The following is a 17,380-nucleotide window of genomic DNA, read 5'->3' as shown; positions in this document are numbered from 1 at the left end:
ATTTTTAAATAAAATTTATTTTATTTTTTCTTTTTCTGTTCAGTTTCTTGCCTATCTTTTAAATGTGTCTTTTACTTAGATCTCTTTAGTTACTATTACCTTTCTGTTCATAGTCCAATCTATTTTTCCTACTCCTTTATTGTTTCACTTAAAAATATTTTTAGTTATTTGTATTGTATCTATGACTGTTTTATCCGCATGTATATTTGTGCACCACATGGTGCCTGATGACTACAGAGTCTAGAAGAGCTAATTGGAACTGGAATTATGGGTAATTGTAGTCACCATGTGGGTTCTGGGAACTGAGCGTGGATCTCTTTGCCACTGAGCTGTCTTCCTAACCCTCTTTTACATTTTTAAAAACACCCTCTTTATTCTGATATCTACCTGAGGTACACGGTCTAAGTTAAGGGAAAGGTTTTTTTCTCCTTGGATTCTTAAATATTTGTAATGACTTTATTGATTAAATTATGAGTACATTTTTATAGTGATAAGGAAATTAGAAACTAAACACAAGTCAGGATTGTAATTGAAAGCTACTTATTTAAAACTTAGGTTTAACTTTTGCTGTCTTTTTTTCAACAGAATTTTAATCTGAAGGTTACTCTTCCGGGTTTAAAAGAAGACTCACAGATTTTGAAAATTAGGTTGCTGCCTGGTAATATTATTTTGAAAAATAATTACTTCTTGAACATAGTAATGAAAATTATTTTTTGAAAAATAGTTAATTTTTGAAATATTCTGAGATTGCACTAGTAATGATTGGCCAAAATGTGGAATACTGAGGCAGTAAAGACTATAATTATGTCTGCAGGGGAGGCATGTGCACATGTGTGCTGTGCCTGAGACAGCCAGGGATGGCAGACCATGATTACACGTCATTGTGTAAAACTAACAATGACAGTTAGTCTTGACCACTAACACATCACTCCAGCCCTGAATGATTTCAGTTGTAACACTACCCTGGGCTGTGATAATGAGATTCTGTCAAAACAAAACGAAAAATTAAAAAGTAGTAGTGTTGTGATAAAAGTATAATGATACTATTCATACAGTTTGATGTTTGGGTAAGATTGTTAATAACTGTAAGGTTCTGTTTCTTAAAAAGGGGGAGTGGAGCAAAGAAAGGGGGGAAGCTGACACAGTATAGACCAGGCTGGCTTTAGAGGCTCCTTTGATAGCCTAGGCTGGCCTTGAGCGCACAGTCCTCCTGCCTCAGCCTCTCAAGTCGTTGGATTCGGGCATGCACCATCATACCTGCTTTAGTGGGGCTGGACTGAACTCAGGGCTGCGCTCTAGGCAAGTACTCTATCAACTGAGCCACACCCCCAGCTTCGGTGTAAATAAATCTTAAAGTGGGGTGGGGGTGGGGGAGTGCGGATCCTAATTAAAAAATACACTTGTTGCTAAACGTAACTCAATCTTGGATTGGAATTTGTAAGTACTAATTGTGTATTGGGAAACATTAGCTAAGATACACTTATTAGACTTAGGTTAAAACTGGGTTCCTATATCAATCTTTTATTGGTATAACTTTCATATTTTAAGAATTATAGGTCCATAATGAATATTTATCTTGGGAAGATGAAATTGTGTTAAAGTTACATAGATGGAATTGCTGTTTAATTTAAGAGTCTGTGGGTAAGGATCTAAAAAGAATATTTTTGAACCATGCCATTTCGGTTTCAATATAGGTAAACCTTGTGACTGCTTTTTCAAATAATTGATAGACTATTACCTGTTCTCATAGGACTGTAGTATCTAAATGAGTCAAAATGGGCAGTCCTCCCTCTGCATGGCTGTGCACTAATTGCATATGAGCTTTGTAGCACTGTTCTGTGCAAAGTGAGACCTGCGGGGTTTGTGAAACACTTCAGATTATGCTTATTGAGTGTTTTACACTTGATCCTGGACAAAAGGCCAAGGGACAGTTGGCATGCAAGCCTTAACTACTCTACTTAGAAACACTTTGTCCATAAGTGATAAAAAAGAGTTTATAGTGGATGCCAGCAGGAGGAAACAGTAGCTTATTTGCATTTACGATTGAACTTCTTAGAGGTTTTACCCAGGCACACATTGATAAGGAAGTGAAAATTGGCACTAGTGAGGAAAAATAAAAGTTCATTTATATTTATATATAAATATGTGGGCTTTTAGAGATAAGCTAAGCCATATGAAACTGTCTTGTAGAAATCTTATTAGTTAGGTACAGTTTTGATGTTTTGTTTTGTTTTAATTTGATAGAAATGTCAGAGTAGGAAATAGTATGGTGTTGTGGTATAAGCCAAGGAACCTTATCATAAACCAGGCATTAAACCTAACTTGAGAACTAGCTGACCTTGGGTCCTGTACATCTCTTTGTATTAGGCATTTTCTTTATGTAGTCTTTTGATTAAATATTTTCTGGTGTTTGTGGATACTTCTGTTCCTATCAAATGGAGGTAATAGAGCCTTGTGTTGTATATAATGAGCATAGTAGTGCTTGCTTTAAACACAGCACAGTATTTGGCACATATTAAATATTCATATTAGTCAATATTATAAAATAAATGTGTCTAGTAATTATCTTATATACTTTTATTATCAGTATTTAACATACATTCAATTTTAAATTACTAGGGATTGTGGAGCATATAGTCAGTTGTAGAAGTATAGACTCATTTTATTCATCTTACAGGAAATGTATGCTATAACTTGCTTATGATATCAAAAACAGTAAGCAGTGTATTTACCAGGAGCTTGTTGTTTGGAAACATGGCTTTATTACGTAACCCATGCTAGTCTCCAGCCTTCTGAGGCTGGGGTTCCAGGACTGCAACGTCATGCTTGGCTTGAACTGGCTCTTAAGATGCCTGAAAACAGTGTGTCATTACTTGTGCTGGAGATGTCAGTTGTGTTAAACTAACAATGATAAGTAAACAGCGTTTTAATAAATTAATTTTGTTTCTTGAATGTTTTTCCCCTCTTGGATATTTTAAGGGTTTTCAGGACTATTTAGGTCATTCTTAAGTTGAGTTACTTAGTGTGTTATAGCTGATACAAAGCTAACCCAGGCATCACACGCTTAACTGTTCTAGCTGATACAAAGCTAACCCAGGCATCACACGCTTAACTGTTCTAGCTGATACAAAGCTAACCCAGGCATCACACGCTTAACTGTTCTAGCTGATACAAAGCTAACCCAGGCATCACACGCTTGACAGTGCTGTTGAGGCAGCTCTAGCCTTCACATACACAGATTACACTTGGGTGATTCTTACATCACTTATAATGTGAACAGAAAAAAGATGCTTCAGCTTATTTAATCTACCGAATGTGTATTTTGTTACATAATTTCCTCTTAGGTCCTCCTCATCGACTAAAAGTGAAACCTGACTCAGAAATTCTAGTTATAGAGAATGGAACGGCTTTCCCGTTTCAGGTGGAAGTTGTGGATGAGTCAGATAACATAACAGCACAAACAAAGCTGATTGTCCATTGTAAGGTAAGCTTATTGTGACATAGTTGTGAATAGTTAGATTTTGTTTTGATTTTTATGTTAGTAAGTGGCAGTGACTATCTTTTTGCTGCTTTAAAGTTAAGCCTTAATAGTAAGTTTTTGCATTATTGTTTTGTTTTTAAGTTTTGTAAGATAATTTGGTGAAACTAAATGAAATAAATTCGACTCTGTCTTTTTGTCTGGTTTTGTTTGTATGTTTGTAAATCAAATCTTAATGATTATTCCATGGAAAATTTCTTAGGACTTTCTTTGTCAAAACGTTTTAATAACCCAAAGCCAGTAAAGACACTTGCTCTTCCCAGTATTGTTTCTTTGTTTTATTTCTTTTTCTTTTATTGTATTGTGAATTAAATTTAAGACTTTGTTCATATTAATCAAATGCTGTACCATTCAGCTCTATCCTCAGCCCTCTTTTGATTTTTTTTTTAAACAGGATTTTAAAGTTGGTCAAGCTGGCCTTGTAGCCCAAGAAGGCCTGAACTTAACATTCTTTCTACTGCCTTAGTCTCTTTAGTGTTTGGGATTAAAGGCCTTCACTACTGTGTTGAACTATACAGTTTGATAGATTTGTGGGTGAAAGTTTTCTCCTTTCTCTTTCCTTTACCCTCTCGTGTGTGTGTGTGTGTGTGTGTGTGTGTGTGTCTGTCTGTCTGTCTGTCTGTCTGTCTGTGTGTGTGTGTCTGTCTGTGTGTGTGTGTCTGTGTGTGTGTGTCTGTCTGTGTGTGTCTGTCTGTGTGTGTCTGTTTTCATGTGTTGGGATGCGTGTGGCAGAGCAGCTGGCCAGTAGTTTCAGGAGAGCCTCCTGACTCTGACTCGTACCTCGCCTTCGGAGCCCTGGGATGGGAGAGGTGCACCCCTGCAAGCAGCTCCACACGATTTCTCGGCCCTCCTGCCTGCACGGAGATGCTTTATCAACTACTGAGCCACCTCCTCATCTCCCTCCCCTAACTTTAGATGAAGTGTTTTCTTTAGAAATAGAATGATAAAACTGTCTTTCGGAGTTTTCAATTAGTGCATAAAAAAGGTCAGGTAAGGTCAACCACAAAACAAACTGAAGAAAGTAAAAAAGAGGGTTGAAGAGATGGCTGTAATATTTGTAACTCTGTCTCCTTCTGCTTTTTTTTTTTTTTAATAAAAATAATGTTTGAAGAAGTTAGTGTTTTGAGTTTTATTTAGAACGTTCCTGTGTGAGCCAGAAATATCAGCTGTGCTAAAGTATTCAAGAGTTTGAGCAGTTGCTGAGTAGTTCCAGATTGGGCGGGTAGTTAACCGCCTTTCCACCCTCCGTCTAGTTTCTAGGTGCGCCAGGCCTGCCAGTCTACAGCGTGGATTGCAGCAGCTCCGGAACCAGCATCCTCACAGGGCCAGCCATTCAAGTTCAGAACATTAAGAAAGACCAGACGCTGACTGCCAGGATTGAGATACCTGTAAGCTACTACTCTCACTGGTCTTTAACAGCGGTAGAGTATTTTATGCAGAGTTGTTTGATACTAAAATGTACAATATTTGTTTCTTTTAAGAAAAACAATGTGAAGTATAATGGAATTTTAACATTTTATATCACAAACTAGTAATCTTCCTGATCAGATGTCTCACAGTGTTTATAACTACTAGTGATTATATTTTCCTTTTTAAGGGTATATTTTTAAGTTAGGGGCGTATGTGAGAGAGACAGACAGAAAGAGAAAGAAGAAGAGAAGGTAGGTACCATCCAAGGCACTGGGTCCCTTAAAGCTAGAATGACCAGCAGCTGTGAACCCGGGTGGATCCATAAAATCACTATGTGTCCATGGTAATCTTAGGATGTAAATCATGTACATGTGTGTCTGCGCATATGCCCGTGTGCACATATACCTTGCTAACTGTCAAGAAGTATAGGAGTTTCAGTTATGTGGGGGTTGGGAGGATCTAGCCTTTGAGGCAAATAGGACTTATGTAATTACACAGCAGCAGGGGTTCAATTTAGTTAAAATAAATAGCAAGTTCTATCTGCCTCTGCAGTTTATAGTGTCTTGTTCAAAGGCAGTGACCTTGAGAGTGAAGAGTCATGCAAATCTATGGTATATGCCTTTAAAATAAATTGTTTGATACTTTATAATGTAGAAATTTTAAATAAATTCTCAATCACTCACCTAAATGAGTTTCTATAGGAATAGCTATAGACAAAGAAGGAAATACATTAAATAATATTTAAAGTTATTATAAACAACTTTGTGATATTGAAGGTATTATAGTTTGTTAAAGTAGTAATGGCCGGGTGTGGTGGTGCACGTCTTTAATCCCAGCACTCAGGAGGCAGAGACAGGTGGACTGCTATGAGTTTGAGGTCAGCATGGTCTACAAAGCAAGTCCAGGACAGCTACCCAGAGAAACTCTGTCTGGAAAAACAAAAACAAGCAAACAACAACAACAAAAGGAAGTAGTAATGGTTGTAATGGTTTAATTTTCTATGCCTAAAAGTAACTTCTGTATGATGGATCTGTACAATCGTAGTGTATTAACAATCAATATAAATTTCTCAATACACTGATAAGCTCAGCTTTCAGGACATCCAAAACCCTTCTAGTTATAAACAAGTCTGTTTATTAATCCCAATGTGCTATTAGTTGGAAAAAAAAAAACCCAAAATTTCAATAAAGTTTAATAAAAGAAAGCAATGTCTTCTGTGGCAGCAACTTGTCTCCCAATTTTATAGAAGGTTCATGGTTTCTTTATTAAGTGATAGCTATTGAATCTGTGACTTAATTGAAATATTGTGAATTTATGATAATTTTAAATGAATTCAAACAATAAGAAAGAAAGCATCTTTTTTGGTACTTTTCAAAAGTACCCAATGCCATTTATGCCTGATGGTATAAAATATTATATTACTAAAAGTATAATGCTTTTTTGTTTGTTTTAAAGGCAGGGTTTCCTGTATATTCCAGATTGACCTTGAACTTACAGTGCAGCTTAGAATGGCTTGACCTCCTATCCTCCTACCTCCTGAGTTTTGGGATATAGGCAGGTGCCACCACACCTGGTTCATAATGCCTACAAGTGTAACTATGATAAAATGGTCCTCACTAACATGGAGGCTAAAGTGTTATTGCCATGTATTCGCCATTAGAAAACAGAGAAAATGAGCAGTAGGTCACTCACTGTATCTTTATGTTTTCTTCTCTAGAGTTGTAAAGACGTGTCACCTGTGGAAAAGACTATCAAGTTACTTCCCAGTAGCCACGTTGCTCGCCTACAGATATTTAGTGTAGAAGGACAGAAAGCAATCCAGATCAAACATCATGATGAGATTAACTGGGTTGCAGGTGATGTGATGCGCAATCTAATTTTTCAAATGTATGATGAAGGAGAGAGAGAAATCAATATCACACCATCCTTGGCAGAGAAGATTAAAGTAAGTATTTTAATTTTAAACAAAATGTTTACTTGTAAAAATTTGTTTATGTTGAAATTTTGTGGGTAACCTTAAGAAACTGTTTATCAAGGAAAAATACTGTCATTTGGTTGGTGCTTGAAAAATTGTGATATTGGACTATAAATGTTAAATCATTATAACTAGACTTGGACACATTTTTACTGAAAGTTCAGAACCATTACAATCAGTGCCTTTTTACCAGTGAGAAATAAGCTTGTATGTTCCTATGAAATAAAAAATAGAAATTAAGTAAACTCGTAGAAAATATAAAAGATTCAGAAATATTTGCAGCAAAAACAAAGATACTTTTTATTCTATGATATACTATTATTTCTGGTTATAAGATAATTTTCTAGCTGGTGTTCACCAACCTGGTCTACATAGAGTGTCAAGGCAGCATAGGCTCTGTCTCAAGGAAACACGGAGGAGAAAGAGGAATAATAATAATAATAATAATAATAATAATAATACTTTCTCTTTTTTTTGGCTTAGAGGGTGGTAGTAAATTATAATTTAGCCTTAAGCTTCGTCAGTCAGTAGATAGGCTGTGGTGGCACATTCCTGTCATGCTGGCGTGAGTTCCTGCCCATCCTAAGCAGCATGAGTGGGGGCAGCTTGTTCTATCTGGAACCCTGTTTCAAAAGGTTAAAACGATGAAGAAAGAAAAAAGAATCTCCAGAAATCAGTGGTTATGGGGAGGCTTTGAGGAAGCCTTTAAGCTTTGTGTTATGTGAATTCTCCCTTAGGTTAACTGGACTCCTGAGGTTAACAAAGAACATTTGCAACAAGGTCTGCTTCCTGATGTGCAAGTACCAACATCTGTAAAAGATTTGCGCTACTGCCAGGTGTCTTTCCAAGATGATCATGTGTCTCTGGAAAGTGCATTTACAGTAAGGTTTGTGAACATGTTGTATTTTGAGATATTTTCAGATTTAATATACCACAACAGAATAGTTTCTGCAGTATTCTGTGGGGGGGGGGGCAGGGGGAGTTCCTTCTAGGATTAAACAAAACAAAAAAAAATCCCACACCTTTTAATGTCTATAAAGTATGGGAGATTGTCTTTACCTTGAAGCTTCATTGTACGCAGTGGTTAATTGTTGGGGTTTTGTTAGAGACAGAGTCCTGCTATGTAGCCCAGGATGGCTTCAAACTTATGATCCACCCGCATCAGCCTCCTAAGTGCTGAGATGACAAGTGGTGGCCTTGTATATAAATGACAGTGATTAGTACTTCTCAGGATTATAACTGTGCACTTAACTGATCCATTAGTAACTGTAAAGATGCACCAAAGGTAGGTGTAACAGAGGCCTGAAGTATACCAAAAAATAGCGTGTTGCTTTTAGAAGAAAAAATTACCGTATTGGTTAGTGGTGAATTTCGAAACTGAGGTCAATCAGAATTAATATGCACAACCTAGAGACAGGAATCTACAATTTTTTGTAGTCAATGCTACTAAAAATGAAAGATTTGGAGGGGTGCTATTGTATTTAAATTTAGGACATATATGTTGCTCTTCAATTTCCTCCTGAAATTAATGATTAATTAAAGCCTTTTATCCAAACCAATTTTAGACCACTTCCTGATGACCCCAAACATTTAAAGTGTGAGTTAAAAGGAGGTAAAACAGTCCAGATGGGTGAAGAGCTTCAAGGAGAAATAGGTTAGTACACCTACTTACTTTTGTATGATGCTGGTGTCTACTAATGTTCTAAAATACATGATCTGAAAGATACTTTTTGAAATACATTGAAACTCAGTTTTATAAGATAGTTTGTTTTAAACCGTTTTACTTTGTAACAAGAATAATAATCAGTGTTAAAAGTTTAAATAAATTGGTTCCTGTGTGGCCTTTTTTTTCCTTATAGCTAGAAAATTAAATACTATTAAATGCTTCCCTTAAATTTTAATAAAAAGTCTGACTTAGGAATTGGGATGTAGTTCATTGGTAGAGCATATCTACCATGTATGTGGGCCTGTGTTCAATCCCTAGCTTCTCACAGCTACAAATAATGTTAACAGTGTACCTTAAAAATTAAAAGCAGTATTTAAACATTCCTGCACAGGTTTTTGGTAATAGTTTAATGGCTGTGAGAGAAATAAATATGTATTATATTACCTATGTAAGAGAATAAATTAAAGCTTCAAAGTATATTTCATGTGTAAGATACATCTTAAAAAGGACATTAACATGAAGCTTTTTTCTTTTTTTAAGTTGTAATAGTTGCAGATCAGTATGGAAATCAGATTTCGGCATTTTCACCAGATTCCTTATCTACTTTATCAGTTGCTGGAGTTGGACTTGATAGCTCAAACTTGAAAACTACTTTCAAGGTATGGCTACCCTGTAAAATTGGTCTTGTGTTTGAAAAAGTTGGAAATTTAATTTCACCTATTATTTTACTTGTATATGTGACCGTGCACTACACTTGGTCACATGCCGTCGTGTGTGTGTGGCGACCAGGGCAGCTGCGGGCCTCAGCTCTCTCCTTCCACACTGTGGGTCCCAGATGCTGAAGCCATCTTGACAGCCTTGATTTATATCCAAAGTCTTCAAATACATTAAAACTTATTTTAAAAATTGCGGGGATAGCATATTTAAGATATAGAACTTTGAAAATTAAAATGATAATAATAATAATAATTTGCACATTTGCAAACACAACCAAATGGAAGAGCAGGTGCTTCCTCTGATTCCCTGCTTCACTTGCAGCCAGCGTTGCTCTTTTCTTAACCATATTACTTTGAAAACAGTTGTAGTTTTTATAATATACACACATCTCCTACGTGTACACATATTTGTAAATTTCCTGTTAGGTGTTTACTGTTGGGTTCAGGTGGAAGCCAAGAAAACTCATTTCAGACACAGAAGCTTAAAATGAACACTTTATTTTCTGAGCTCAGGGTGGCGGCCAGTTTGGGATCTGAACCGAGTCCCTGAAGGGAAGCTGTATTGCATATTTAGAGGGTGAAAACTGCAATTAGCTCATACAGAGGGGCAGATGGTGGAGTAGGATGGTCAGCTCTGAATCAAGTTACTTTGCTAACAAGAAGTTCTAGCTGACCATGAAAGTGTGCCTGGCAGTCGGGGGCAGCTGGGGGCGGCTGGACTTGTGATTGGGGGATTTCTGGGAACAACAAGGCCACAGAGTTTCTCATGGAACTTAAACATAGTTTATGGCCAACCTGACCTTGTGGAGAGAGTCTTTTACATCAGCAGTGAGCTGAGGTGATGTGGCTGGTGGGCCTGAAATAAAAATATCTATAGTTATGCTACCCAAAAGGAGCAGCCTCAACAATTACCCCTCGCTTTAAAACAGGACACTAAGGAGAAAACTCAGTTTTAACTTTGCCACTGTGAAGTTATTTAAGTTTAGCTTTAAAAGCAAAGGCTCTGATAAAATTCTTATAGCTTAAAACATGCACAAAGCACTGTTTGTGTTTTGAGACAGGGTTTCTCTATGTAGCCCTGGCTGTCCTGAACTCGCTTTGTGGGCAAGGCTGGCCTCGAACTCAGCCATCTACCTGCCTCTGCACCACTACGCCCAGATAAAGTGCTTTTCTTGAAAAGGCCAAAGCCAGCATTAGGAAGAAGGATGGAATTGGGTCTTGAAAAAAAAACCTGCCAGACAGTAAAGGGTAGAAAAAGGTCTCCAGAGTCTGGTTCACTGACTGCATTACACTTTTTACCTGACAGCTTAACCATAAGAAGAGCCTCCTTTGTTGCCCTCCCTCACCAGTCTCTGCCTTTCCTGTTAGGCTATTGTCCCTTCCTTCCTTCTTTCCTGATTTATTATATATACAATGTATAGCCTGCATATGTGCCTTTCCACCAGAAGAGGGCACCAGATCTCATTATAGATGGTTGTGAGCCACCATGTGGTTGTTGGGAATTGAACTCGCGGCCTCTGGAAGAGTAGCCAGTGCTCTTAACCTCTGAGCCATCTCTCCAGCCCAGGCTGTTATTTCTAATGCTAAAGAACTCTCATGAGTTATGTTTATATAAACTCTGCTCTTCTGATTTAAGGTTATTCCATTATCTCCTTTCAACTCTGTGTTGATGAAATGAGAGGGTAAATGCACAGTTGTTGCCATGTGAGGACAGTCTGCTTTTTGTTGCCCTGTGCAACAGACTCCTCTCTTCTTTGACCTCATTGGTCCTGAAGTGTAACCTGACTTTTTACACTTTTCAGTATTCCCAGTGTACTAGATTATTCCCATCAGCATATAAACATGCTTGTAGTATGATTCATCTTAAAAAGTACACATTCACGGGGCTGGAGAGATGGCTCAGAGGTTAAGAGCGCTGACTGCTCTTCCTTAGGTCTAGAGTTCAATTCCCAGCAACCACATGGTGGCTCACAGCCATCTATACTGGGATCTGATGCTCTCTTCTGCCCTGTGGGTGTACATGCAGGCAGAGCACTGTATACGTAATAATAAATAATTTTTTTTAAAAAAAGTACACATTCACATGCAAGTGCTGCATAGATATACATATAAAAATAAAATAGATTTAAATGTACACATCAATATATCCACAAATACAGGATAAGGGATCATTAAGAGCCACTATTAATAGTCAGGCCTGGTGGCACCCAACTGTAATCCCAGCACTTAGGAAGGCAAAGGCAGGTGGGTCTCTTAGTTAGAGGCCAGCCTGGTCCACAAATCAAGTCCAGGGCATCCAAGGCTACACAGAGAAATGCTGTCTCAGAGAAAAAGGCGGGGAGAAAAACCACTGTTAAAATAGGAGTACTTTGGGGCCATTTCTGGTCTAGAATAAGTCAGGCCACTTAGTCGTGTTGCAAAGATTAATGGCCGGTGTTACCGACGCCTTAATAGGGTATGGTAACCATTATTCTGAATAATTAATAAGCACGAACAAATGTCCTAGCAGTATGAATATCTTGATGAAGGGGAGGGCATGCCAAAAAGAAAAAGAAAAAAGAAAAGAAAAAAAGAAAGGAAATAGGAAGAAAAAATAAGGCATTTAAGGCAGGGTTTCTCTATGTATCTCTTGTTGTCCTGGAGCTCACTTTGTAGACCAGGCTGGCCTTGAACTTACAAGAGATCCTCCTGCCTCTTGCCTTTCAGTGTTAGGATTGAAGGCATGCACCAGTAGCACCTAGCTAGATTAAGAATCTTAATCAATCTATGAAATTATTGTAAAATTCAGAGAGCTCAGATACAGGGTGTATCCTGGTGGCACATGACTTTACTCCCAGCACTAGGGACCGGAGGTAAGCGAATCTGCGTAAGTTCAAGGCTAGTCTGGGTACCTCTTTGACTTCAAGGATAGCCTGGTCTACATAATGCAGTTCCAGACCAGCTGGAGCTACATAGACCCTATCTCAAACAAATTTAGAGAACTCTAAAATTTGAAACACTGGGTCTTAAACATTTTGATCAAATGATAACCTATAGAAGAAAAGGGCAAATTTATGAGAAGGTAAAAGAGATGCTCACAGGCTTTTAGATCCCGTCCACTAACAGAAGAGAGAAAATACCATTTTTCCTCTCCTACAAAAAGGACGGAGTATGCCAGTGTTGGCATGGGTTCAGTCTTACCCAGAGAGAGCCTGTAAATGATGCTACTTTTCTTTTTCTTTTTTTCTTTTCCTTAAGACTAAGTAATATCAACCCTGTGTTTTCCCATTGTACTTTTCTTCACTAGGCCAACACACAGAGTATAAGTGTACGAGGCATCCGATTTACGCCAGGTCCTCCTGGACATAAGGATCTTTGTTTTACTTGGCGTGAGTTTTCTGACTTTATTCGTGTGCACCTTGTTTCTGGACCTCCAGCCAAGCTGCTGCTCATCGACTGGCCAGAGCTAAAGGAGGTATGCAGCTGCGTGTCTTGATTAGAAGATTTGATGGCACAGGCTCATTGCTTTCATAACCTTGGTGGACTAGAAAAGATAGATTTTGTTTTTTAGAAGAAACAATAGTTGTAACTAATAGTAACAAAACAGGATGGCTCTTAATACTTTTAATCACTTTGTCCTAGTTTGCTGAAATTATGAATGTAATAATTTAGACCTCTAAAATTGTTGCAGACATGCATAAAAATTAGAGTAATAAAACTAATGTTGTAAGATACCCATTTCATCAGTCAGAACTGAGTTTTGCTAATTTTGTTTCATTGTTCTCTTACAGTAATATAAAAACTTAGTTGCTGGCTTTTTGTTTTTTCCTTTGAAGATTAGCCTGTTTGTATGCATGAGTCTATTAAGTGTGTATGAGTGGATGAACACTGGCATGCATACATGTCAAGGTGTACACACAGGCACTAAAAGATGTCACATTGGATTTCTTCTTCTGTCCCTCAGCCTAGTCCTCTCAGCTAGTGTATCTCCCTGAACCTGGGACTTGTCTTGGCTAAGCTGGAAGCCAGCAAGTCCCAGATTCATCTTGCTTCCGCCTTCCTCAGAGCTGAGTCATAGGCGTGTGTTCAACATCCAGTGCCCTTCATGAGCGCTGGAATTTGAACTCTGATCCTTATGATGTAGCAAGTTAATCCATGTCTCCAGCCTGGTGGAAGTTTTTATAAAGCATATTTGAGACATTAGATCATCGCAACAAAACAAATGTACTATGAAAATACTGAAGTCTTTGTGGGTTTTTTTGTTGTTGTTGCTTTTGTTTGTTTTTGTTTTTGGTTTGGTTTTGGGTTTTTGAGACAGAGTTTCTCTGTGTAGCCTTGGCTGTCCTGGACTCGCTTTGTAGACCAGGCTGGCCTCGAACTCACAGTGATCCACCTGCCTCTGCCTTCCGAGTTCTGGGATTAAAGGCGTGTGCCACCATGCCTAGCTTTACTGAAGCCTTAAGTACCAATTTTGCAAACATCTAGCAAGTCTCGCCGCTGATTTTTCATTTAGTGATAATTTTAGAATCCAATAAATTCATGCTGGTGACATGGCAGTACATATCTTTAATCCCTGCATACACAGTTAGAGATAGGGGAATTTCTCAGTTTAAAGCCAGTCTGATCTACACAGAATCTAGTTTTTGTTTTGTTTTGTTTTGTTTTGTTGTTTTTTTGACTCAAACATTTTGTTGAGAAATAAAAAATTGTCCAAATTTAAGATGTATAATGTGAGCAGACTAAATGGACTTAGTGATAATTATGTGTTGTCTCACATACTTATATTTTATGATAACATTTTTAAAATACAGCTTTTTGTTTTGTTTTGTTTTTTTAGAATTTCCTATACAAGTACATTGCATTTTAATCACATTTATTCCCCTCACTCTACCCCTTCACTCAGGGCTTCTCAACTTGGGTCGCATATCAGATATTCTGCTTATCATATAGTTACATTACAATTCATAACAGCAATTATGAAGTAGCAACGAAAATTATTTTCTGGTTGGGGGTCAGCACAGCATGCAGCACTGTATTACAGGGTTGCAGCATTGGGAAGGTAGAGAGCCACTGCAGCTTAACGTCCTCTTTCACAAAATAGCCGCCAGGTTCAGTTTCTGCTTCCTGTGTACTCACGTATTTGAAGCCACCACTGCAGTGTGCTTGACCTACCAGGGGCTTCATCCTTTAAGAAAACTTACTTTACCTCACTTAGAAGCTAGCAGCAGTCAGCAGCTCCTCCCGCAGTAGTGGAGGCTCGGGAGCCCCTCTGCTCTCCATGCTGAAATATTGATTGATTGGCTTGGTCTTAGCAGCTCACGCAGACATCCACAGCTGCTTTGAGTTCATGACTATAGCAGTCTGACAGAGGACACTGTTCCACCTACGTCTTTCCCAGTTTCTCGCTGTTACTGTCTTCCTGTCCTCATGTCCATGATGGTTCCTGAGTCTTGGTGGTCAGGGAGTGTGTAATGTAGACATCAGCATTTATGAGTGAACGCTCCTCAGACACTCACTCTGTGCACTCAGCCGTTTGTGGGTGACTGCACTGATGAACGGTGTGGAGGTGGGAGTGGCCAGTTGATACTGAATCTGGCTAGCAGAGTCGAGCAGAGTAAGAGAGTAGTTTCCCCTCTGACCATGAGCTCAGGGTTCTTTTCTTCTTCCTTCCTCTTTCTTTTCTCCTCTTCTTCCTCCTCCTCATCCTCTTCGTCATCGTCCTCGTTGTCCTCCTCCTCCTTTGTATAACTACTTGACATTATAGTTTAATAAAAGGAACAAAACCATTTAAAAAGAGAGCCATGGTAAAATGCTGCAATGTCTAGAGGTTTTAACCTAATGCAAGAACAAACATAAGATTTGAAACAGTGAATTAGATGGTAAACACTAAACATCTCCCAATCCCATCCCAACAACAGTACATACTATATTAGAGATGTTAGCTGTGCAAGAAATAATACCACACACACTCTGAAACTGGGATTCTTGTCCATCAGGGCCTTCCAGTCTCCCTGTCTTTCTGAGTCTCCCCCTTTTCTATAATATATTTCTGTATAAGTACATTTAGTTTGACAAAGTTTTCTTTTCTACTATTGGAAAGTTGTGTTTGATGTTTAGAGAATTTTAAAGAGAGGCTAATAGAAAAGGATCTGAGGTCAAAGACAGACTGAGCTGTGTTGTAAGACCTTATCTTTAAAAAAAAAAAAAAGAACAGGGGTTCACATGACCATTAGGTGTACGTGCATGGGCATGAGTTTGAGTAGCCTTGGAGGCCAGAGGTCAGATCCCCTGGAGCTGGAGGTAAGGGTTGCATGGGCTCCAAGAACAGACGTGGATCTTCTGAAAGAGAACATCAGAACTCCAAGACAATTAGCTGTAGCCTTGATTTTTGTGTACTGTATGGGCTTGGGGAGTACCAGTGTGCACACGTAACAAGTGTGGAGGAAGGCAGACCGCCTTGGTTCTTGGGCAAGTCTACAGACATTGGTTGGTCCCATTGTGTCTATCCCACTCCATACCAGCAGGCCCATCTCTCCATGGCAGTTGTTACTGCAGTCTTGCATCTGCGCCTTCCGAGTACCAGGGTTGCCAATGTGAGCCACAATGTCAAATTTCACTTTTCAGTCAGGGTCAGCGTAGCCGTGTGCTGGTGTGAGTGAAGGGTCAGCGTAGCCGTGTGCTGGTGTGAGTGAAGGGTCAGCGTAGCCGTGTGCTGGTGTGAGTGAAGGGTCAGCGTAGCCGTGTGCTGGTGTGAGTGAAGGGTCAGCGTAGCCGTGTGCTGGTGTGAGTGAGGGGTCAGCGTAGCCGTGTGCTGGTGTGAGTGAAGAGTCAGCGTAGCCCTGTGCTGGTGTGAGTGAAGAGTCAGCATAGCCGTGTGCTGGTGTGAGTGAAGAGTCAGCATAGCCGTGTGCTGGTGTGAGTGAGGGGTCAGCGTAGCCGTGTGCTGGTGTGAGTGAGGGGTCAGCATAGCCGTGTGCTGGTGTGAGTGAAGAGTCAGCATAGCCGTGTGCTGGTGTGAGTGAAGGGTCAGCGTAGCCGTGTGCTGGTGTGAGTGAAGGGTCAGCGTAGCCGTGTGCTGGTGTGAGTGAAGAGTCAGCGTAGCCGTGTGCTGGTGTGAGTGAAGGGTCAGCGTAGCTGTGTGCTGGTGTGAGTGAAGGGTCAGCGTAGCCCTGTGCTGGTGTAAGGAGCCTGAGGAAGAGCTAAGAGGAGCTTACACCCGTGCTCTAGGCTGCTAGTACCATATTTTATTTATGAGAAAAACAAATTAGTTATAATAATTTGTTTTAAAAAATAGATGGTTTCTTTTTTCTTCTGTCTATAATAATGCATTGAATAAGGGCTTCCTGGAAAAGGTAGTGCACTTGTTTTTATTTGGGAGTATATTACATAAATTAATACATTTTTTAATACCTCTTGGTGCCAAATAAAGAATTTAATGATATATTCTAAAAAAAAAAAAAACACTAATGTACTTTTGAGGTAGAACAAAAGTTCCTGTGATTAGGTAGAATGTAAACAGTAGTGACAGCTTACGAAAAATTATTGTAAGATTTATTTGTAAATACTATAAGTTCTCACCAGAAACTTTGAAATGAAACATGGGCCTAAATTACTTAGTGCTTATCAATGTTTTTAGGTAAATGAGACTGGAAAAGTAATCTTAATATCTCATCATCCTAGAGGTTCCTAATTTAGTTGTTGCCCACTCTTGGGTCCCTTTCTATGGAACTAAAAGATCACCTGGTGTGGTAATGAGGAAAAACGTGTTATTATATTGTCTTGGTTGGGGTTTCTATTGCTATGAAGAAATACCAGGACCCTGATAAAGGAAAGCATTTAATTGGGACTGGCTTACAGCTTCAGAGGTTTAGTCCATTGTCATCATGGCGGGGGAGCATGGCAGCCTACAGCAGACTTGATGCAGGAGAGGGAGTTATAGGAAGAGCGGTGACAGGAAGAGAGAGGCACTGGGCTCAGACAGGAAGAGAGAGGCACTGGGCTCAGACAGGAAGAGAGAGGCACTGGGCTCAGACAGGAAGAGAGAGGCACTGGGCTCAGATGGGAAGAGAGAGGCACTGGGCTCAGACGGGAAGAGA

General features: G+C 39.2%; 1 protein-coding gene across 2 annotated transcripts in view; it reads left to right on the top strand.

The window, feature by feature from the left end:
* The window catches only part of SMCHD1 (structural maintenance of chromosomes flexible hinge domain containing 1), a 118,431-nt gene that overhangs the window by 64,415 nt on the left and 36,636 nt on the right, over window positions 1–17,380 (top strand). For both annotated transcript variants that reach the window (XM_084780274.1, XM_084780275.1), the window contains 8 exons: window positions 586–658; window positions 3,345–3,484; window positions 4,792–4,926; window positions 6,666–6,893; window positions 7,661–7,809; window positions 8,489–8,577; window positions 9,130–9,248; window positions 12,592–12,759. In XM_084780274.1, the coding sequence (XP_084636400.1) occupies window positions 586–658; window positions 3,345–3,484; window positions 4,792–4,926; window positions 6,666–6,893; window positions 7,661–7,809; window positions 8,489–8,577; window positions 9,130–9,248; window positions 12,592–12,759 (1,101 nt within the window). The remainder of the gene's footprint in view (window positions 1–585; window positions 659–3,344; window positions 3,485–4,791; window positions 4,927–6,665; window positions 6,894–7,660; window positions 7,810–8,488; window positions 8,578–9,129; window positions 9,249–12,591; window positions 12,760–17,380) is intronic.

Source organism: Acomys minous, assembly GCF_964271855.1.
Source record: "Acomys minous genome assembly, chromosome: 4".
Lineage (NCBI taxonomy): Eukaryota > Metazoa > Chordata > Mammalia > Rodentia > Muridae > Acomys > Acomys minous.
Note: the sequence above shows the minus strand (reverse complement) of the source record. Positions and strands in the feature narration are given on the sequence as shown.